Consider the following 21,019-nt stretch of genomic DNA (forward strand, 5'->3'; position numbering starts at 1 on the left):
CTGTTTATTGCTTATTAAAAATGTTTATTGTCTTTATTTGTTCTTAAACTTGCCATTATTCAGCTTTCCACCATATGTTCATTTTTAGTTTGTTCTACTGTCCTCGCCGTAATGAAAATCAGCCCTTCGTAAACCCGGTGAGCAAGAAAGAGCTGCAGTTTAAATGACGGAGTTGGGACAAAGGAGCAGCACAGGCGTCGGAGTACAATCAGATCTTATATTAAAGAGCTAAACTATTGATGAACTATCCTCAGAGTAGGCCATCAATATGAAATCTGTGGGGATGCGCTACTCGGGACCTCCGCTGATCAGATTTTTCAACAGGCCACGGCACTTGAGTGAACAGCATGGCCTCTTCTCGGGCCCGTGGCGTCGCGTTCATCAGTCACGTGGCCTGAGATCATTCAAGTGAAGGGGACTGAGCTGCTGTACTAAGCATTGCTATACAATGTATAGCGCAGTGCCTGGTATGCAGTGTCCACTTCAGACAGCTGATTGGCAGGGGTCCCACCGATCTGATATCCTGAGGATACGTCATCAGTATCTTAGTCCTGGAAAACCTCTAATACCATTCCGATGGTACTCGTCAGAAGTTCTGGCTGCTCTTATCTGTTTTTTTTTTTTTTTTTGGCCCATCGCCATGCTTTAAACTGCAGTAGCTCTTGTATACAAATGTGAATGTTTTATAGCGGGTCGTAGCTATTAGTAGCCATAATTTTACCATTCGGCTCCCAATGTCTAGAGGGATTTGAAGCCTTTTGACAGAAAAAAGCTTCCAACCCCATACAAAAATAGAAGAAACATTGCCATTGATTAAGGCCTCCTGTTTACAGGCGATATGTCACTGCGTTACACATGGAGATAATCTGACCGCGGGTAACGCAGTGAACGCTTTCCATAGACTTAACTATGTAAAGCGCAGCCTGATGTCCACAAGCTGAGAATCCTAGCGATTCTCCCTGCTCGTGGGGTTCAAATCGCGGCATGCTGCGATTCTCCGTGGTGAGCCTATCTGCCAGATAGGCTTACTGCAGAGAACGGTCATTTCTCCCCCCTGCTTCGTGGCGGAATATCTCCAGCGATATTCCGTCACATCCGTATATAGGGGGCCTAAGTTCATACTATTTGTCCCCCAATTATTAAATGTATTAAAATCATGAATGCTGCTGGTTATTTATGTTTTTGTTTGTTTGTTTTATAATTACAGAATACTCAAATCTCTACAAACATTCGCAATGAACCTAAAGCAAACCCACGAGCGCCTACCCCCCAGGAGCAGAACCATTCTCAAGCGGCCAAAGTGCAATCCAATCCGCCTGGTCCGGCCCTGCCTTCCAAGCCTGCGGCTTCTCATTGTCCGATTGGGCAAGACAGCGGGGTTGTGGAGAGCAAAATTGCAGCCAGCAGCCCCGCCAACCCCAATGTACTACAGACTGAAGGATGTGGGCAGAGCTCAACGCCCAACAATCAAGCTGCCAGTCCCATGTCTCAAGGCAGCGTTGCCCCTCCTGTAGACACCAAGGCAGAATCCAAAAGCTCCTCGCAGCAGGTACCCAGCGGGGATCCAACATCATTAGGAGACAATCCAGACGGACTTTCTCAAGAGCAGTTGGAGCATCGAGAGAGATCTTTACAAACCCTTAGAGACATTCAGCGTATGCTTTTCCCAGATGAGAAAGAGTTTGCCATAAAAGACATTACAGGCCAAAGTGGGGGACCTCAACAAAACTCTGGAATGCTGGACAATCCTCAGAAAAAACTTGAAGGCCCTATACAGGCAATGATGGCTCAATCACAAAATTTAGGCAAAGGCCCCGGGCCCCATCCTGATGGAGGTATGCCGTTTGGGCCCCAAGGACATAGGGACATGCCTTTTTCACCAGAGGATATGGTTCCCCCACCTATGAATCCTCAACCTGGCCAAGATCACCTGGACCATATGACCCCGGAGCAGGTGGCTTGGTTAAAACTACAGCAGGAGTTCTATGAGGAAAAGAGACGTAAGCAGGAGCAGGCTGTAGTGCAGCAGAGGTCTTTACAGGATATGATGGTACACCAGCACGGACCTAGGGGAATGGTCAGAGGTCCTCCACCCCCGTATCAAATGAACCCTGGGGAAAATTGGGGTCCTGGTGGCCCTGAGCCTTTTCCGGATGGTATGGGCATGCCGCATCCCATGCCCCCAAAAGTTATGCCTCCTCATCCAAATGTGCCTGGAAGCCAAATGCAGCGATTGCCTGGATTTGTTGGCATAATGAACCCAGATATGGAAGGACCTAATGTTCCGAATCCTGCATCCAGGCCCGGGCTTCCTGGCGTAAATTGGCCCGATGAGGTGCCAAAAATTCCTGATGGACGTAATTTCCCTCCCGGACAGAACATATTTAGCGGCCCGGGGCGAGGCGAGAGATTTCCTAACCCCCAAGGCTTGCCGGAAGAGATTTTTCATCAGCATGTTACGGAAAAACAGCTTGGTATGCCCCCCGGCATTGGCATGGAGGGCATTCGACCGGTTATGGAAATTAACCGGGGCATGCCACCTCAAAGGAATATGGAGCCAGGGAGTGGCTTGTTCCCTCGTATGCCTGGAGATGCAGCACTGAGCCCGTCGCGGATGGAGTTCCATAAGGGAATGCCTCCTAACATGGGCCCAAACAGAGAGGTGGAGTTCGGCATGGGCCCCGGCAATATGAACATGAAGGTTGACATGAACCTGAACGTCAACATGAATTCTAACCAGCAGTTAATGCCTCAAAAGTTGAGAGACGTCATGGGTCCCGACGAGATGATAAAGATGAGGCCGGGGAGTACGGAGATGCTTCCTAACCAGCAAAAAATGCATCCTGCCGCGTTTGAGCACTCGCAGCAGGATTACGGCATGGGCTCCAGGCCTTATCTCAATATGTCCCAGGCTCCGGGAGGAGTATTGAGGAACCCTAGAGAACAGATGGGGCCTGATCAAAGGACTAACAGCCGGCTCAGCCACATGCCACCTCTACCTCTCAATCCAAACAATAACCCAGGCAACCTCAACGTTGCACCCCCCAGTCAGCGCGGCCTGGGCCGGAAGCCTTTGGATAATGTTTCTGGCAGTCAAGTAAACTCCCCTGGTGTGAATCCTTTAAAGTCCCCAACCATGCGCCAGGTCCAATCTCCAATGCTGGGCTCCCCCTCCGGTAATCTTAAATCCCCCCAAACGCCGTCTCAGTTAGCCGGGATGTTGACAGGACCAACGGCTGCAGCTGCTGCTTCCATTAAGTCCCCGCCGGTCATGGGGTCTGCTGCCGCTTCCCCTGTCCACCTGAAGTCTCCGTCCTTACCTGTACCTTCCCCAGGTTGGACGTCTTCTCCTAAGCCTCCAATGCAAAGTCCAGGAATCCCCCCAAACCAGCACAAGCCACCACTAGGCATTACATCACCAGCCATGATGGGGAATATGGAATCCGGTGAGTTTCTCTCTTCATTGCGTCAGCTAGCTGCTTATAGAAGTGCTGTTGGGCTATAATGGGAGTTGGAGCCTCCTAAAGTCTGCAGGTCACACAAGCGCTGATGTATAGAGGAGGATCATCCTGGGTCTGCTGTATTCTAATTGGCGTCCTTACTTTTTTTTCTGATTGCAAAGGGATCAGTTTTGATTGTTGGTGTGCTGTGGAATACCCATAATGCAGCTGGTTTTAGTTTTACTTTTCAAAGAGGTTGAACCCTGTGTACATGCATTACTGATCCTGAGTTACATATTATACTCCAGATTTGCACTCCCTATTCTCCTGTGTACATACATTACAGATCATGAGTTACATCCTGTATTGTACTCCAGAGCTGCACTCACTATTCCGCTGCTGTGTACATACAGGATGTAACTAAAGATCTGTAATGTATTCTACTCCAGAGCTGCACTCATGTTCTGCTGGACTCACTGTGTACATATATCCTGAGTTGCATCTTGTATTATGCTTCAGAGCTGCACTCACTATTCTGCTGCTGGACTGTGTACATATTTCCTGAGTTGCATCCCATATTGGATTTTTGCTGAGATCTGTACTCTTTGAATTTCTAAGGACCGCATTGCTTGTCAGTAGAATGAATACAATACTAGCGCACATAGCGGAGTAGAGCGGGTGCTGCATGCATTGGTGTCCTCCTGCATCCGGGAGCGTTACTGTTTATGCTGGTTAGCAGGTAATTTTTTCCTCCCTCTGATAATTATCATTGATTGCTGCGTGACCGGAGGCCGCGGTTGCCATGGCAACCTCATCTGGTCCTCCAGGGGGACGTCCATCTTACCTCCCGGACACTTAGAAACTGCAAGCTGCTAATATTTAAGCAGAGTACAGCAGGGGAACGTGGCGATTGTGTAAAACAGCATCCAATGCTGATCAGACCGTGATGGTGACCCCTAGTGGAAAATCCCGGTAATGAGAGCCGGTCACTGACTGTGTTTGTGTGGGGCGGCGTTGCTTATACTAGTGAGAGCCAAATGAGGGAGTGACAGGGAATCGCCTCCTGATTCTGTGGTGTCACATGATCACTCTCAGCCAGTCAGCACCTCTAAGCGGGATCATGTGTAATCGGAAGCAGGGGGGGGGTCATCATTTCAGAGCTGCTGAGGTCATGTGATCACCATGTGGTTCTTCAGATCCCCGCAGATGGGGGATAACAGTAATATATCGTACGGGTTTATGGTGTAGTTATTGGCTGCGTGTTTGCACAATGTGGAGCTGCCGCAGGAGCAGCGGGGTGTTGTGTTCTCGACGCGATAAGACTTCCCAGATACGTCTGTGGTTGGCGCCCCCTCTCTCTGGATCAGGTACAGCAGGCGGTGGCACTAGTTTGGCAGCGACCAGGATCTGCTGTGCCGCAGTGCAACAAATCCACCGCTGGTAAATGCCGTTCATTCCTGAATGTGGAGGACTTGGTGCCTCCATCCCACAGCAATAACCCGTGGCCTGTAGGCGTGTATTCTACCGCAAGTCTAATGGAATATTAACCTCTTCATGGACCGGCAGTGCGGACACTAGATCAACTGGGAAAATGTTTGTAACTGTTTTAAGAACTGTCGAGCCGAGGATTGGGCTTGAACTGTTTGCCGTCCGCGGCCCGGTCTTCCATGTTTTGGGGACATGGCGGAAGACAGACTGGTAAGCACTGGATATGATTGGCTCTTAGCAGCGATTGACTCCCCCTCGCAGCGCTGTTGGCGAAGGCACAGCAGCGCCAGTAGACTAACATGGAAACTCTGACCTGCCGAACGGGTCACTCAATGTTTGCAACTCAAATTGTATGTTTTTACGGCGGCAGTGAGGATGTCACAAATCTAATGACCCCCAAAAACGTCCAACAAAAGTCACGCAGAGGGGTCAAAGTGCGGGGCAAGAAGAAGCCTGAAGGCCTTATTATATTAAGCTTGACACCTCCGATGCCGCACAATCTTCACACGAGTCCTGAGTTACATCTGTACATATTAATAACTTCTTGCTGGCTAAAGATGTACCGCAAACAGTTCGATGCACAGTACCTCCTAAAGAGAAGAGTTCATATAGACCACGTGGGTCCGTGGCTGCGTGACGCATCTAATGTAAACAAGCCTACAGGCTGCTTCTTGCCCCACACTTTGCCGCCTCTGCCTGACTTTTGGTGCCGTTAGATTTGTGACATCCTCACCACCGCCGTAAAATCATACAATTTGTCAGGCCAGGTCAAAGTTCCTATGTTAACCCCTTCGTGACCCACCTATAGTGTTTTTACGTCCTGTAGCTACAGGACGTGTATGGAGGGAGATCGCAGAGTGAAACAGCCAGCTCTGGTGTTGTATGGAGGGTGATTTCCCTCCATACAACACCAGAGCCGGCTGTTTCTGACAGGTGACACCCAGCGGCTCATCAGAGCTGTTAACCCTTTAAATGCCGCTGTCAATTCTCACAGCAGGATTTAAATCCCCTGAACAATGTTTGGGGGTCCCGTGCGGCCCCCCGTGATATCGCAGGGAACAGTGCGAGTGTCATGGCACCAGGGCTCTCGTAGCAGAATGCCTATCAAGCCATAGTAGCATCAAAAAATACAAGTCGTACCACAAAAAACAAGCCCTCATACAGCTTCATTGATGGATAAATAAAGGAGTTACAATGTTTCTTTTTTTTTAAGGGGGAGTGGGAAAAAATGGTTTTGTCACTAAGGGGTTAAGCCTAGGCGAAGAGTTAAGTTTGGCTCTGGTATTTTCTTTGCGGTAGATCCAATCTGTAGAGTATACCAGGGATACAGGATTATTCCGTGTATCCTGCGGTAATTACTGGGGGCGCGCAGTAACATATACTATGTGATGTAATCTAGACTAATTCTGTTGCCATGTCCCCAAAATGTGGTTGGCAGACAGTCCACGCCCGATCCTCGGCTTGACGGTTCTTAAAAGATTTGCAACCATTTTTCCAAACCTTTTATGTTGGCGTAGCATCGGGTCAGTCTAGACCTTATAAAATCACCACAACTGGAATGGCCACAAACCTGGTTTAATGGAGTTTTCCATAGAAAATACTATTGACAACCTCTCCTTAGGATATGTCGTTAATGGTTGGTCGGCCGGAGTCTGCTGCTCGATAACCCAGCTGATTGTGCGCCTGCTGACAGCAACCCAAATACACGGCGGTCGGAGCAGAAGCTGCGGCTTGGCGTAGTAACGCGCTTGTGATTGCAGGTGCAGCTCCCATTAATTTCGGTAAGGGCTGCGCCGGCCACTACAGCGGGGTCAGAGCAGCGGCTTCCGCTCAGACCACCGTGTCATTCGCGGCAGTGGCAGCAGGCGCACAAAACCAAAGAAAGAAGGATAGCAATTTATATGGTCCAGTTAAGGCGATTCTATACTACGAACCTTACATTTGTAATGTGGCTAGCATGTGCACTGCAGTTCTGTATTTGAGTGCTGTTGCCATGTGTTTCTGCTTGTACTGTTTAGTCGCAGCCACGGCTTAATGTGCACCTGTAGATCTATATTTGGGAAGTGCTGACTTACTCTGTTTTGTGTTAGTGCGGCCTATGCTGAGGGTAGGTCATGAATAGTAACTTCCCTAGAAAAAACCTTTTAAGTTGAAAATTTTCATTATATTCTCCTGAAAATCTGACAACCTGATGATCGTGGTTGTCTTGACAAGTTGACAGCTTTGTTCACCTTCGTGTAGCGAGAAGTTAAGGCTGCTATTACACGAGTGCTAGCGGTTTCCCGATAATTGCTGGGCTGCACCTGTGCTTGCAGGCTCAGCCCGGAAATTGTTGTGAAACCGCAGGAGGTAGCTGATAGTGTGCCATTACATGTGCGCTAACACATTTGTCCCTAAAACTTAAAATCCGTTTTTGTGTTATCAATTTCGGCTTGCTCTATCTCAGACTGTATTGCAGATAGTGCGTTGATTTTTTTTGTCTCTTTACAACAAGGCCAAAATCAAGGCATTATCTGTGTTGTAGCCTAAGATACAGGTTGTAGAAATACAATCGCAGTGAGGTTTGCAGGTTTATATAGCTCCCACTTCAGCCTCCCGGGCTGCATTGTGGCCACAACTCTGTTCTAGTCTTGTTTTAAAGACCAGATTCTTGGCTTTGAAACCAGACCAAAATCGAAGCTCTATCTACAGAACAGTCTGAGATTCGAGAGATGTCCTTACTTCAAATGGCTGTAAGTCCTTGGCTACTGACGTGCCTCTCTGCAAAGATATAGGAGATGCTTGCTGGCAGAGAGTGTTAAAGGAGATCTGTCAGCGGCGTTTTGGTGACTGGCCCTTTCTTTGTTGAGCATTCCTTCACCCCTTCCATTGGCCCTTGACTGACAGCTGAAGTATGACAATAGGGAACACTTAGAGGGATTGTCCAGTATTAGAAAAAACTTGGCTGATTTGTGACTTTGCCATTCAGCTCCATTCTGTTCAGTGGAGTAGAGCTGCAATACCAGACACAACCCATGGACAGGTGTGGAGCTGTTTTTGAAAGAAAACAGCAATGCTCTTATAGTACTCACGAGACAACAATTTTTAACCCCTTGGAGTTCTGACCGTCTTGATCTTCAGTTTTAACATGTCACTTTGTGGTAGTAACTTTAGAGTATTTTTTACTTATTCAGGTGGTTCAGATTTTTTTCTCCTCCCCCCCCCCCCCCCCCCCGTTTTGTACTTTATTGGTGGTAAGTTTTTTTGGTCAGTGTGTGTTTAAGAAATCCTAAATGTAGAGAATTTTGGGAAAGTTTATTTTTCAAGATGTGACAATCGTACCACACATCACTTGGTAAACTAACTTCCTATATGTCCACTTTTTTTTATTGCCGCCTTTTGTCATTTCTGTAATTCTTTAGAGACATTGATTACAAGGCTTCTAAATCAGCATCCCCCCCCCCCCTCCCACATGGTGAAGAACTGGTTAAAACATTTATATTTTTTTCTTGCATATTTTCAATTTTGAACCTATTTTTTTTTTTTCCTGAGCCAGACAAAAAATCTCCAAATGTATCTGCAGTTTGTAGAACTATCCCACGTGGTTCTAGTGTGCAACTTTAGGGAATCTCTTACGTCCCCATAGCACCATAAACTAAGTTATGGAGCTGTTGGCGGACGTGACAGGGAGCAGAGTGAGGTATTTATACTTACCTGCTCCCTGATTTCGGCGGTGCCCGCCGCCAAAAGTTCCGTGCATACCTGAAAACCCGACTCCTCGCGGTGCTGTGATCGTGCTCTATAGGAGCGGGCGGGCACCGCTGGAACCGGAGAGCGGATGGGTAATGCCTCCCTTGGCTCCTTTGCCAGTTTATGGTGCTGTGGGGACGTGACTGGTTCCCTTTAACCACAGGACTCGGAAATGAAGGAGCACCACGTGGATTTTGTGGCCTCCTTTCTATTAGGACTTTTTCCAAGCACCATTTCAGGGGGGTGCAGTGAGCATTTTGACCCCACAGGTGGTTTAGTATGTTTTGGACCGCGAAAATGTAAAATTACCAGGTTTAGCACCTTTTCTTATTTTTTAATTTTTTTTTTAACATTTTCACCAGTGGCAATAGGAGAAAAAGCCCCCTCTTCTACAACTGGCTGCCCAATTTCTCCTATGAATGTAAATGTGCCAGGTATAATTGTATCTTGATGCCACTAGGAAGTCCTGGTGGAGGCAAGATTGACAGGTTGAAGCCCCCTGCAAGTGATTTTGCTGCAGAGTTGGTTGGGCTGCAGGTCCTGGAAGCCCACTAAGGATTTATTCTGAAGGCATATATCGGTCACCGTAGCAGCAAGGGGCTTCCCTGTCGGTGCCCAGGAAAGAGGAACCACCCCTCATTGATTAAGCACAGGGTGGACTTGGCAGCAGGGAGGGTAAAACGCTGTGAGCCCCCCCTTTCTCATGGGTGAAGAGCTGGGAGCTGTGAGCGGGGGAGCGGCGGTCGCGCAGCACAGAGCGGTCGGCTGCCGGGACGCAGTGGGGCGGAGGCTCCAGATGCAATGGAGCTTAGGCTGAGGGTTAGTTTCCTTGTTAGCCTTACATTATTGCATGTCAATGCTGCCATGTAACAGCGGTAACATGCCAGCATTTACAGCTACTCATGTACGCCTAGGGCTACCTGTCAACGGGCGATTGTTCATTGCGTTACTCGCGGTGCTAATCCGGTCGGCGGGTGAACACTTTACATAGCGGTGCTATGAAAAGCGCAGCTGCAGCATCCACGAGCGGGGAATCATAGTGATTCTCTGCTCATGGGATCAAAATCGCTATTCTCTGCAGTGAGCCTATCTGTCAGATAGGCGCACCGCAGAAAACTGACAGTGCCGTCCCATCCCCCTCCCCCACGGCAGAATATCGTCGGCTATATTCCGCAACAGCCGTGGACAGGTGGCCTAACACGGAAAATAACCCTCAGCCTAAGCCTGCAGGGCAAAAAGCAATCCACACTGCTAGGACCTTACAGCATTGACCCAATCGGGTCACTGCTAGAACCTTAAAACATTGACCCATTAGTTCCTACATCCAAGCCCTGTCACACCCCTAGCTTCCGGTGACGTCAAGATACAATAATACCAATATGCCATATGTGGACTTAATGGGGTATTTCCAGCTCAGATTTTCGTAGCTGAGATGGGAAACTGTTAGAATTACCGTCCGGCTGGTAACTCCGAAGACAGCCGAGCGTTGCAGCCCCGCTCTGTTTCCGTAGCCTTCATTGATGTGAATGGGAGCTATGGAGACATCACAGGCTGAAGCAACCAACTGTTAAAAAAAGTGGCGCAAAAATGGAGGTCTGGGTCTTCCCATGTTGCCCATGAAAAGCCGAGATGGGAAGATCCCTTACTTAACCCCCTTTTACTAACTAATTATAGATAGATACATTTTTTTTTATTTATAGATATATTTTTTTATTTATTTTTTTGAAGTTCAGCTGCCAAAATTATTTTTAGTCTCCTCCTCCTCCCCCCCCCCTCCCCCCACCGCCTCCTTTAGATCCTGACAACTTGGGGCTTTTTGCTAAAATCCTTTTGTAATCAGATGGCATTTTCAGTTTTATTGGGGGGTAAATGCTAAAAAAAAACAAATTTTTGAAATTTATAGTTTATTTTTAAAATTGGTATATAATTGTTTCGGACGTTTGGATCTACAACTGGTATATTTTTGGTCTACAAAGCACATACGGCGACTGTTTTGCTTGGTGTCACCAGTGGGTCATTTTTTTTCTTTTTAATGTATATATTTTTGTTCTGTAATATAAATCGAAGGGTCATTCACTTTTTGTGTTTACTTCTTTTTTTTTTTTTAATTGACATTATTACACTGTAGCTGCGGCGTCCATAGGAGCCCATTTACAGTGACCGTTACTGGCAGAGCTGATCGGGGTCTACTAGGACCCTGCAGCTCTACTGTAACAAGGGGGCACCTGATGGCCACGTGATCGCCGGATCACGTAGTGGAAGAAACTCTTCCACTTTTAGTCTTTAGTGCGTAGCACTCATTGGGCAGTGTATAGCCTGGAAAGGAGAAGGCAGAAGCAGTTAGCCAAGGTCCCGGAGAAGCAGTTATGTCGGACAGCTGAGGAGCTGCGCTTGCTTGATTGCGGGAGCAGAGGTTTTAACCCCGCGCTGTACTTCTGCTATTAGCTGGGATTAGAGCCCAAGACCAAGCGCTGTAAATTTACCATGTAATCTCCTTAGAGGCATTAAACTGCTGGGCACACGGACTCTGACAGGGATGGGTATTTGGCTCTTGGAGTGAATATTTGGTTGGAATGATTTTCGGACGCCATGCTGCACTTGAGTCCCGAGGTGGTAAGAACGGTAGAAACCCACAAGTGACCCAATTTTGGAGATGAGACCATTCAAGAATAGGTCATTAAAATGAGAAACGATTTTTCCAATAATGCAGACATCAGAGCATACGATTTTCACTAGAAGGTCCCCCATGTGGATATAAACTCCTGTGTGGATCGGCGGCGGAGCGGGGAAATATTTATCATACAGATTTTGCCGAAATAGTTTTTCGGTGCCGTGTCTTACCCGCCGAGCCTCTGAGATCCCGGTAAAGTTGATACGCCTGATATTTGACCCGACTCTGGGACCCACAGCACTGTAAGACCCTCTAACCTGCCTTAAGCACTATTAGCTGAGCTGCGTCCAGGGATGTTATACTTGCCTTTTCCGTCGTTCCTCCGGTATCGGCACTGCTAGTATTGAGTGGCGACTTCAAGCACTAACTACGGGGGAGGTAAGTAGAACCCCTACATCCCCAGACTCGGCGCTTCACCTACTTTTAGCCCATAGGCTTAGCTTACAGTGCTTGAAGTAGGTGAGGCTCTTTAAGGCCCTTTTTCACGGGATAACTGTCGGGCACTAAAGTGGCAGACATCCGTACCGGGGATGAAAGCACCAGTGACTGGAGGCGGAGCGGCCCAAGATGGTTCTGCCAGTAAACAGGCAGTCGTTCATCTAGGAATGGCAGCCTGTTCACACGGGCCGATGCAGCGGGAGACCAGGATGATTTTTCGGTATGCATGAAAGATCCGCTGAGCGCTGATTGTTCTCTCACGGTACATGTTTACACCTAAGGGCAGAATACACATCGTCAAACCATCCCTCCCCTGGAAGAAGTTGCCGGAAACAAATTAAACTTTCTGTGTGATTGTAACGTTGGTATAAATAAGTGATTACATATCGGAGCAGAAGGGGAATTTATTGGGGAAAACTGACCACTTAAAAGGAGGCTCTAGGACCCTGTTGTACCACCTCTAGCTTGGATACAAGATGATACGGGTGGCATGGAGGCTCTAGTACCCTGTTGTACTGCCTCTAGCTTGGATACAAGATGTGATATGGGCAGGCATGGAGGCTCTAGTACCCTGTTGTACCATCTCTAGCTTGGATACAAGATGTGATGCAGGCGGGCATGGAGGCTTTAGTACTCTGTTGTACCACCCCTAGCTCCCTAGCTTGGATACCAGATGTGATACGGGGGGGGGAGGGGGGGGGGTTGAAGTTGGTGTCCCAGATGGTCCCATACGTGTTATAAATCTGGCAACCGGGCAACCACAGAAGTGTGACAACGTTGTGGAGACTCCTGTGCCCCCCTTGTGTGTGTGGCCGAGCATTATCCTGCTGGAAGATGCCTCTTGGAAGCCGCCATGAGAGGAGCAGACGGTTGGGGTGTTTTTTTTCCTCTTGACTTTTCACTAGGAGATCATTGTTGGGTGCAGGCAACTTGGTTTGCTTTTTATTTTGGGGGGGGGGGGGGGAAGGAGTTGAGTACAAAATGTCTGTGACTTTTTTTTTTTTTTTTCTTTTTATGTCTTTTTCTGTGCAGTATAAAGATACAACGAATTGTGGTTCAGAGCAATTATGGCGCTATCTCTTACAGTGTATATATAGGGTTTTTTAATACTTTGCAGCTTACAGAATAAAAGCATTTTAGGTTGAATTTGGCGGTGCAAGAAAATTTTGCTTACGGAGAGCCATGACTTTTTTATTTTTCCATCTATCGAGCTTGTTTTTGCGGGAAGAGTTGACATTTTTTAAGTGTGATTTTGGGATGCACGTAATTGCTACCGTATATACTCGAGTACAAGCCAATGTTTTCAGCACCTTTTTTATGCTGAAAAAGCCCCCCCCCCCCCCTCGGCTTATATTCGAGTGAGGGTCCATGCACCATTTCACAGGCAGCGCTGGGTCATTCATTGAATTCAATGAATGACCCAGTGCTGCCTGTGATTGGCTGAGTGCTGTGACCAATCGCAGACAGCGCTCAGCTGTCAGCCAAGTGGATACAGCCCTTTCAACAGACGGGGATTTTAAATCCCTGCTGCTGAAAGAACTTTACTGCTGGAAGTGCCTGAGCCCCGACGGGCGGTAGGGTGAGAATTTCAAATTTTTTTTTTTTTTAACATGTTTGGGATGATTTTCAGGGAAGGGCTTTAAATAAAAGCCCTTCCTCGAAAAATCACTGCACGCCGCCCATTGCTTTCAATGGGACCGCCGGCAGCAGCGGCCCCATTAAATGGTGCACAGACCTCACTCGAGTATAAACCCACCCTAGGCTTATACTCGAGTAAACAAGCTTTCCCGTTTTTTGGGGGTAAAACTTGGTGCCTCGGCTTATACTTGGGTCGGCTTATACTTGAGTATATACGGTATGTATTTTATTTTGAGGCGGGATGGTCAAAAACAGCAATTCTGGCATTTCTTTGTATTCCTTCTGTTTACAGCGTTCACCATATAGAATAAATAGCATCATTTTATAGTAGGACTTTATGAATGGTTTAATACAAATTTTGTGAGGGTTTTTGTATTGGGGGGGGGGGGGGGGCTTACACCTAAGAACTATCCTATAACATTAGGTGTGATTGTCTAATAGCTTACATAATACACAGCACCAATGTATGTAGTAGAGGTGTATTGTCTGTGACTGTTCTCTCACTGACAGGCCTATTAAACTGATTTTGGCAAGGCCTAAGAGGCCCCCGTGCATGGCAGACCTGGAGGCCATGATTTGGCCACAGGTTACCATAGCACTTTTCGTCGCGCACGTTTCCAATGGAGTGAAGGAGGAAGAGCCCTGCCTCTCCAAAGACCTTAGATGCCGTGGTCTGCATTGACAGCAGCAGGGTAAAATGACCGGGATCGTATCTGTTCCTCTTCGGCTTGCGGGTGTCTGGCTGCCAGTTACACAGGGCACGGCCCACAAAGCACAAGTGCGGTATGGCGGCCTGCACTTACACCTTTGGCGACTGGGACGTACGTGTACACCGCATGGTGTAGGGGGTTAATGAAGAGTCTAGGAAATATCAGGCTGTCCATATAACATGCTGGCGGTGCTGATATGTCAACTTATTCAATGTGAAAACTGTTCTTTGCAGTTGCTGTCTGCCCTAATAGTGATGGTCCTGTACATTGTGTGAGTAAAGACGCACGGGTCAGATGCCCCTCCTTGTACGGCAGCAGAGCGCAGCCTGTTGGCGCTGTTCTTAGTGTCTCCATCCGCTTCTGATTCCTGATAATAACTAGTATGATTTTTGCATGCAGCTCTGGATGTCACTAAAGTAAACCATGATGAGTAGTAGAGAAGTGAAGCTAATAGTGTCTGCGGCGGCTGAGGGGTGTTTTTATGAGGGTCTGTAGTAGCCAGAATCAGTGCTACATGTCAATGAATGGTTGCAAAGGAGAAGGAACAAACTTGTAAAGGTGATCAGCCACAGACTGCTCCTGCGGGAAGAGATGAGGGGTGCCTTTTGTAACGCTTCTCATCTCCATATAATCAGGTTCCGAAATCAGTGTGGTGTTTAAATATGTGTTGGACATGTCAATGCATTACTTCTACTGCAGTGTATAATTATACTTTGATAAAGGGATGTTCCCACCATATATGTTTATAGTATATCCCCCACTGGGACTGCCACTTGGGGTGAGAAATAAGGTTCCCTGATCCTTTCTGAGCCATTTCATAATCTGGATTTTCTGACCAATCTCTGGCTCATTTAGTGCATATTAAAGGGGCTGTGCCGAGTTAGTTATCCACAGGATCGGGGGAAAGTTTATGATGGGGAAGGGGGGGGGGGGGGTCCACCCTCTGGGAATCCCACTGATCGGAGCAGAGGTCGCTCAGGCGCATCGCTGCTCACTGACTTCATAGTCGGAGAAGGGACTTCTCTCTACACCCTCCCACCTATCATAAAGTTATTCCCTGCCCTTGGTATATGGGATAACTGTTTAACTTGGCACAACTCCTTTAACCAAATAGCCTGTAGGTTCCAGGGGTCTGAAAATGACATTACGCCCATTTATGTCACTGCGGTCACCGGATTATTAGAGAGGTTTGCTTCTGTTAGGAACATCTACTCATTGTTCTCCGTTCTCCTCGCAGGAGGACCCGCTCCACCTGTCAGCCAGTCTGGTCCGATAAATCATCCTGGAAGTCTTCCCTCCAGCACTAGCTACACAATGGCACCTGAGCCCACCCTGTCCCAAAACCCGCTCTCCATTATGATGTCTAGGATGTCCAAGTTCGCCATGCCCAGCTCTACGCCTCTGTACCACGACGCCATCAAAACGGTGGCCAGTTCAGATGACGATTCCCCACCTGCCCGCTCACCCAATATGCCTCCGATGAATAACATGTCAGGTAAGTCGGTGGCGGCAGCGGGAATCTCCTGCCTGGAGGGCAGGCGGGAGAATTGAGTGATGACGATTGTCCTTGTTTTAAATGTCTTTTGTATGGGGTGGTAACCTAGATCTGGTTTCCCCATAACAGACCCTTCATCCCTGTACTGTGGCAGTTGAGGTTACTTCGAGCAGCCAATCGGAATCCTTTCACGCTTTTTTGACACACACAGGAGAGGCTTTAATATTGATGCTTTTTCTTTAAACCTATATTCCCTTTTTAAAGGCAATGGGTCGTCAATAACCTATTTATGTAAATCAGTTTTTTTTTAATGGTAAACGTATTTTAAGTTTTGTCATCTTTAGATTTAAAAAAAATTCCTAAAATCCTGTCATATTCCCACTGACCCCTTAAACGCAATTAGTCTTATTTCCTGTTGTGTAGAGCGCTTCTCAGCAGTCCTTTCATTATCGTAAGCAGACATACCATGAAAGGGAACACCATTAATAAAACAGGATCCACCAATTACAATAGGTATAAAGGTCCTTTTATACGTAGTGATCTCTTTGCATAGTGTTAATGGCCATTAACACTTTTACATGCAAATGAAGATGATAAAGGACCTTCAGTAGCTGTTTGCAGAGCCCGGTGTGTGTTTAAACACACACCCAGCTGTGCAAACAGCTGCCAGCACATTTCTTTGTTCTCCTCGTGGCTAGTGTAAACATGCCGTGGGGAGAACAGTGTGCGGTCTATTGCAAGATAAATGTGTTTGCTTTATCTCTTAAGTTAACCTTAAAAGCATCACGCAAACAAAAACTGCAGGATACCCGCGTTTACATGTAATGATTATCGCTCATTTTGAATGAATTTTGAGTGATCGTTGCGTGTAAAAGGGCCTTGAGCTGTGACTTGCCAACCCCCAACTGCAGAAATGACCCCTGCCCCGGTCATAGAGCAATGTCTAGAACAGTCTCCCATACAAGCCAATGAGTCAGTTCCCGTCCACTGTGTGAGCGGCCTATGAAGCTGCTGTAAAGTACATCTCTAAATGCTGGTAAATGCAGCTCAGGAAAGATGGCCGCACGCATAATTATGTGTAGGCGGCAGAATAAAATATTCGAAATTAGAAAAATGAAATATATTTCTCTAGTTTTAATTAGTACAGAAAATAAGGTGATGTCCCTGGACGCTCTCCTCGTTCCTCTCCCCATCAGTAATGATTGCCTGTACTAGTCACCCCTGTGACAGAGGACAAACAGTATGTATGGTTATCGCTGCTGGGAAGGGCTCTCTGCTGTCTGAGCTGGAGGAGTACAGAGATGTAGCGGACATGTGAAGAGGCAGAGAGCACTGAGGAGACCCTGTGATCACCAGAGGTGCTGGGAGGCCGATACTGCTGAGATCTTAGAATACATACTATTATTTGTCCTCGGTCACATGGGTTACTAATGCAGGGAATCATTACGGACAGGCCGAGGAGCAAAGAGCTTTAAATAGGTGCTCGGCTCTCTGTCCTGGCGCTAGCCATCCTAGCAGGAGGGGCTCTGTGTTTTGCAACCATTTTCATTCCTCCAAGATTGTCCTCTAGACAAACCGAGGAGCTAGAAATAGCAATGTGTTTGGTTATCTATTTATACTACGGAGTTCACTGGGTTATCTTACTATTTTGAACTCTTTCTCTCCCCCCCCCCCTTCCCCCTCCCCCCTCCATTTCTCAGACATCTCCTTTAACAGCATTTGGAGATGATTTACAGCAGCCTCGTGGACTATAGACATAATGGGCAAGAGTGGACCCATTGACTTTTATGGGAGATTGTCGAGGGCATCCTGTGTTATCTACATGTATACCCAAAAAGTAGAGCATAGCATGGAGCGCACATCTACGTATTATATGGAAGGGGGGTAGGCGGTGAATCCTTTTCCGACCGAAGGGACATGGCAACAGAAACCTGTGCTTGTCAAGTGTCTACTGAACCCTTCTGAGACAATCTGCCTGCCGACCTTGTTGGGGAAGGTTGCTTTAGGCTTCAGTGTTGGGGGTGGACGGGGTTGTTTAATTCTGGGCTTTTTTTTTTGCCTATTTTGTGATGGCTGATTCATACGGACAACCTGCAGCTGTGAAACGGTTTCCTTTTCTTCGGCTCAGAGCACTCATAAAAACAGTCGCACGGAGATTGGATGGATATGGAGGGTGAGCCGAGGATCACAAATTGCTTACCGCTTGGCACTGTGTGGGCAAACGGGTGACTGGTTCTTCCATCATGACAACGTGGCTGCCCACACAGTGAGCAATTTTTGCTGAAAAACTGCATGACCCCCCTCATCTCTCTCGCTCTGCAACTTTTTTTTTTTCCCCCCCTTCGAGTGCTTTTGAGCAGTAGATAAGAAGGCTACATGTCACAGTGCCTATTGTTCATGTGAATCAGCATTACAAAATAGGCAAAGGGCTGAAGATCTTTTTGAAATAACAAAGAAAAAAAAAATCAGCGGGCATACCGCCTCAGAAGGGTTCTGCAGCCCTTCACCCAGCAACAGAAGCCGGTACTAGTAAGACCTCGCCCACTACATTGGTTACATTTTGATCAAATGGTATAAGTCCACTAGTCTTAGTGGGTTCCTATGCTGTTGGGTGCAGCCACCTTGGGCTGCTATTACACACTGCATTTACCATCGCAAAACACAGGCGGAGCTCCGCTGATTGCAGCTGGCACCATGACTCGTTTAATTGACAAGTATGATGAGTTGGGTGCCGGCTGCAAACAGCGGAGCTCCGCCTGTGGTTTGCTGCAGTGTAACTGCTCCTTAGTGCCGTCTCCTGCTTACTTAAAACATCCAGGCCAAATAAGTTGGGATCATACAAACAGATAAGAGATAAAGGTCTGCTTGTCACGAGAAATCACTTGGGCAACATGTTTGGAAGTATTCTGCACCTAATAACCAACAGTTTTTTTATTATATTTCCAGTCATTGAATGTGAATGATTTAACCCCCAATTTCCACTGATGTTTTTTTGTTTGTTTTTAGGTATGGGCATGAATCCCCAAAATCCTTCAAAGATGCCCGGTCCTCACGGTGTTTCCATGCCAACGCTAAGCCCAATGGGTATGACACAGCCTCTTTCCCATGGTGGTCAGATGCCCTCACCAAATGCCATGCCACCCAATGTACCACCTCATGGAGGCCCTATGGGTGCAGGAATGATGCCACACAATGCCATGATGGCTCACAGTGCTCAAGATTCCCCCATGGTGCCTCAGGGACGCATGGCTTTCGCCCAAGGATTTCCACCTGTTCAGTCACCTCCACAAGTCCCCTTTCCCCACAATGGCCCTAATGGGGGGCAGGGAAACTTTCAGCCTGGAATGGGCTTTCCAGGAGACGGACCTTTAAGTCGCCCAGGCAACCTGCCCCCAAATGCAGACCCAGCACTTTGTAAGTCGGGTTGTCCAGGGGGGCCGGATTCCTTTGTTATGGGAAATAATATGCCTTCAGTTTTCACTGACCCGGACCTACAGGAAGTCATTAGACCAGGGGCATCTGGAATCCCCGAGTTTGACCTGTCAAGGATTATTCCATCCGAGAAACCCAGTCAAACACTGCAGTATTTCCCTCGTGGGGAAGTTCCCGGTAGAAAGCCTCAGCAAGGACCTGGTTTTTCACATTTGCCTGGTATGATGGGAGAACCGAACCCACGAATGGGTCTTCCTATGGCTGGCATGGGAGGACCTGGCCCAGTGGATATGCCTGGCCACAATTCTATGAGGCCTCCAGGTTTTATGCAGCAAGGCATGATTGGACCTCATCATCGCATGATGTCACCAGCACAATCCGGAATGCCTGGCCAACTAACTATGATGGGAAATCCGGGAGGGGTGGGAATGATACCGGGGAAGGAACGAATGCCCGGAGTTCTCTATAGTCACCCAGGTCCTGTGGGCTCTCCTAATATGTTGATGTCCATGCAGGGGATGATGGGACCTCAACAAAACCTCATGATTCCCCCACAGATGCGACCCCGAGGAATGCCTGCTGATGTTGGGATGGGTGGTTTCAGCCAAGGACCTGGCAACGCAGGGAACATGATGTTTTAAGCTGCTACAAAATGAACATATTACAAACTGTAGACGTGAGATTATCTCTTGAGGAATCTTAACATATAAGGAGTCACATTTGGCCATGCAATAGGTGAAAAAAAAAAAAAGACCCAAATTGTCAATTTGGAGGAAACTCAAGAATGTATGAAACTGTCTGAGCATTGCTTTCATTTATCCAAGGTGTTTTTTTTTTTGTTTTTTTGTTTTTTAAGATTTATTTTTAAAAAAATATTTTTGTGGACTTGGGTATCCCATGATGGCACCTGCTTTTGGGGGATTAAAAAAAAATCAAAAAAAAAAAATCTGTAGCTGTTTTTGAGAATTTGCCATTTGTCATGAGTTGCACCATCCTGTATGTTTACGTCGTTTGGATTGGCTTCTTAAAGACACCTGGTTTATCTTTATATATATTTTTTTGTGTACTGTACAATATTGTAAAAGGGATTTTAGCAGAGGCTATAGTCTTTGTGTGTGAGGAGATTGAATTGATTCAATGCTGTTTACTTTTTTGGCGGATAATCCGTCGTCAAATTCTTGTTACTTTTTTGTTTTTTTGTTTTTTTTTTTCCTCTTTTTAACTCCAGTGTATAGTAAACCAAACTAAGACCTCATACAGAAAGAGTATTATTAAAGAAAAGAAAAAAGCACAAAAATGACTATTAAGTCCAGTTAGGCGATCTCCTTTCTTTATAAAATCTTAGAAAAAAAAAGTTAAAAAAATGTAAAAAAAAAATTAAGAAAATTTTAAAATTATGGAGAGCAAATACAACGATCATTTTTACCCCTTTTTTTTTTTTTTTTTTTTGCTTTCTCTGGATCTCATTCTATGTTGCTTAATGTTTTTTTTTTCTTATCCTTTTTTCTGCACAGTGTAAAGTTTCTAACTTTTTGGGAGGGAGGCTAAAAACTCTAAGATTACATTTTTTTTTTTTTTTTGCTTTTTTTCCCCCCTCTCTCCTTTTGTGTTGGCGCTTTTTTTTGTTTTCCCCCTCCATGCTTTTCTCAAGAAGCCAGACTTTATGCTGTTACATACATGGACAGTGAGACCATATGCAGTTATCTCCAGTCATCCTGTCTCCGAGCAGTCCCGAGTAATTCATGATGTGGGAGTGGAAACCAGTTGTGGGATTTATATATATATATAAATATATTATATATTTTTTTCTCTCTCCATTTTGTGACGGTTATTTTTTCACTCTTCCTCTTGTCCCTCTTACCCCAGCGTTAAACATTCTGTGTAATCTCCATTAAATTTGGTACAAAACCACTTGCCAGGGCTGTGGTGTCGGAAAAATAAAATATATTTCTTACAAAAAAACCGAGCGGAGTGTTTG

The 21,019-nt window shown here is 46.6% G+C and overlaps 1 protein-coding gene across 3 annotated transcripts in view; it reads left to right on the plus strand.

Moving 5' to 3' along the window:
- The window catches only part of BCL9 (BCL9 transcription coactivator), a 57,417-nt gene extending 36,398 nt beyond the window's left edge, over positions 1-21,019 (plus strand). For 2 of the 3 annotated variants that reach the window (XM_066599402.1, XM_066599401.1), the window contains 3 exons: positions 1,208-3,446; positions 15,352-15,609; positions 18,616-21,018. In XM_066599402.1, the coding sequence (XP_066455499.1) occupies positions 1,208-3,446; positions 15,352-15,609; positions 18,616-19,682 (3,564 nt within the window). In that variant the 3' untranslated portion in view covers positions 19,683-21,018. Of the gene's footprint in view, positions 1-1,207; positions 3,447-15,351; positions 15,610-18,615 lie in introns of all 3 variants that reach the window. The other variant, XM_066599403.1, reaches the window with a different exon arrangement.

The sequence above is a fragment of the Eleutherodactylus coqui genome, chromosome 4, assembly GCF_035609145.1.
Source record: "Eleutherodactylus coqui strain aEleCoq1 chromosome 4, aEleCoq1.hap1, whole genome shotgun sequence".
Taxonomy (NCBI): domain Eukaryota; kingdom Metazoa; phylum Chordata; class Amphibia; order Anura; family Eleutherodactylidae; genus Eleutherodactylus; species Eleutherodactylus coqui.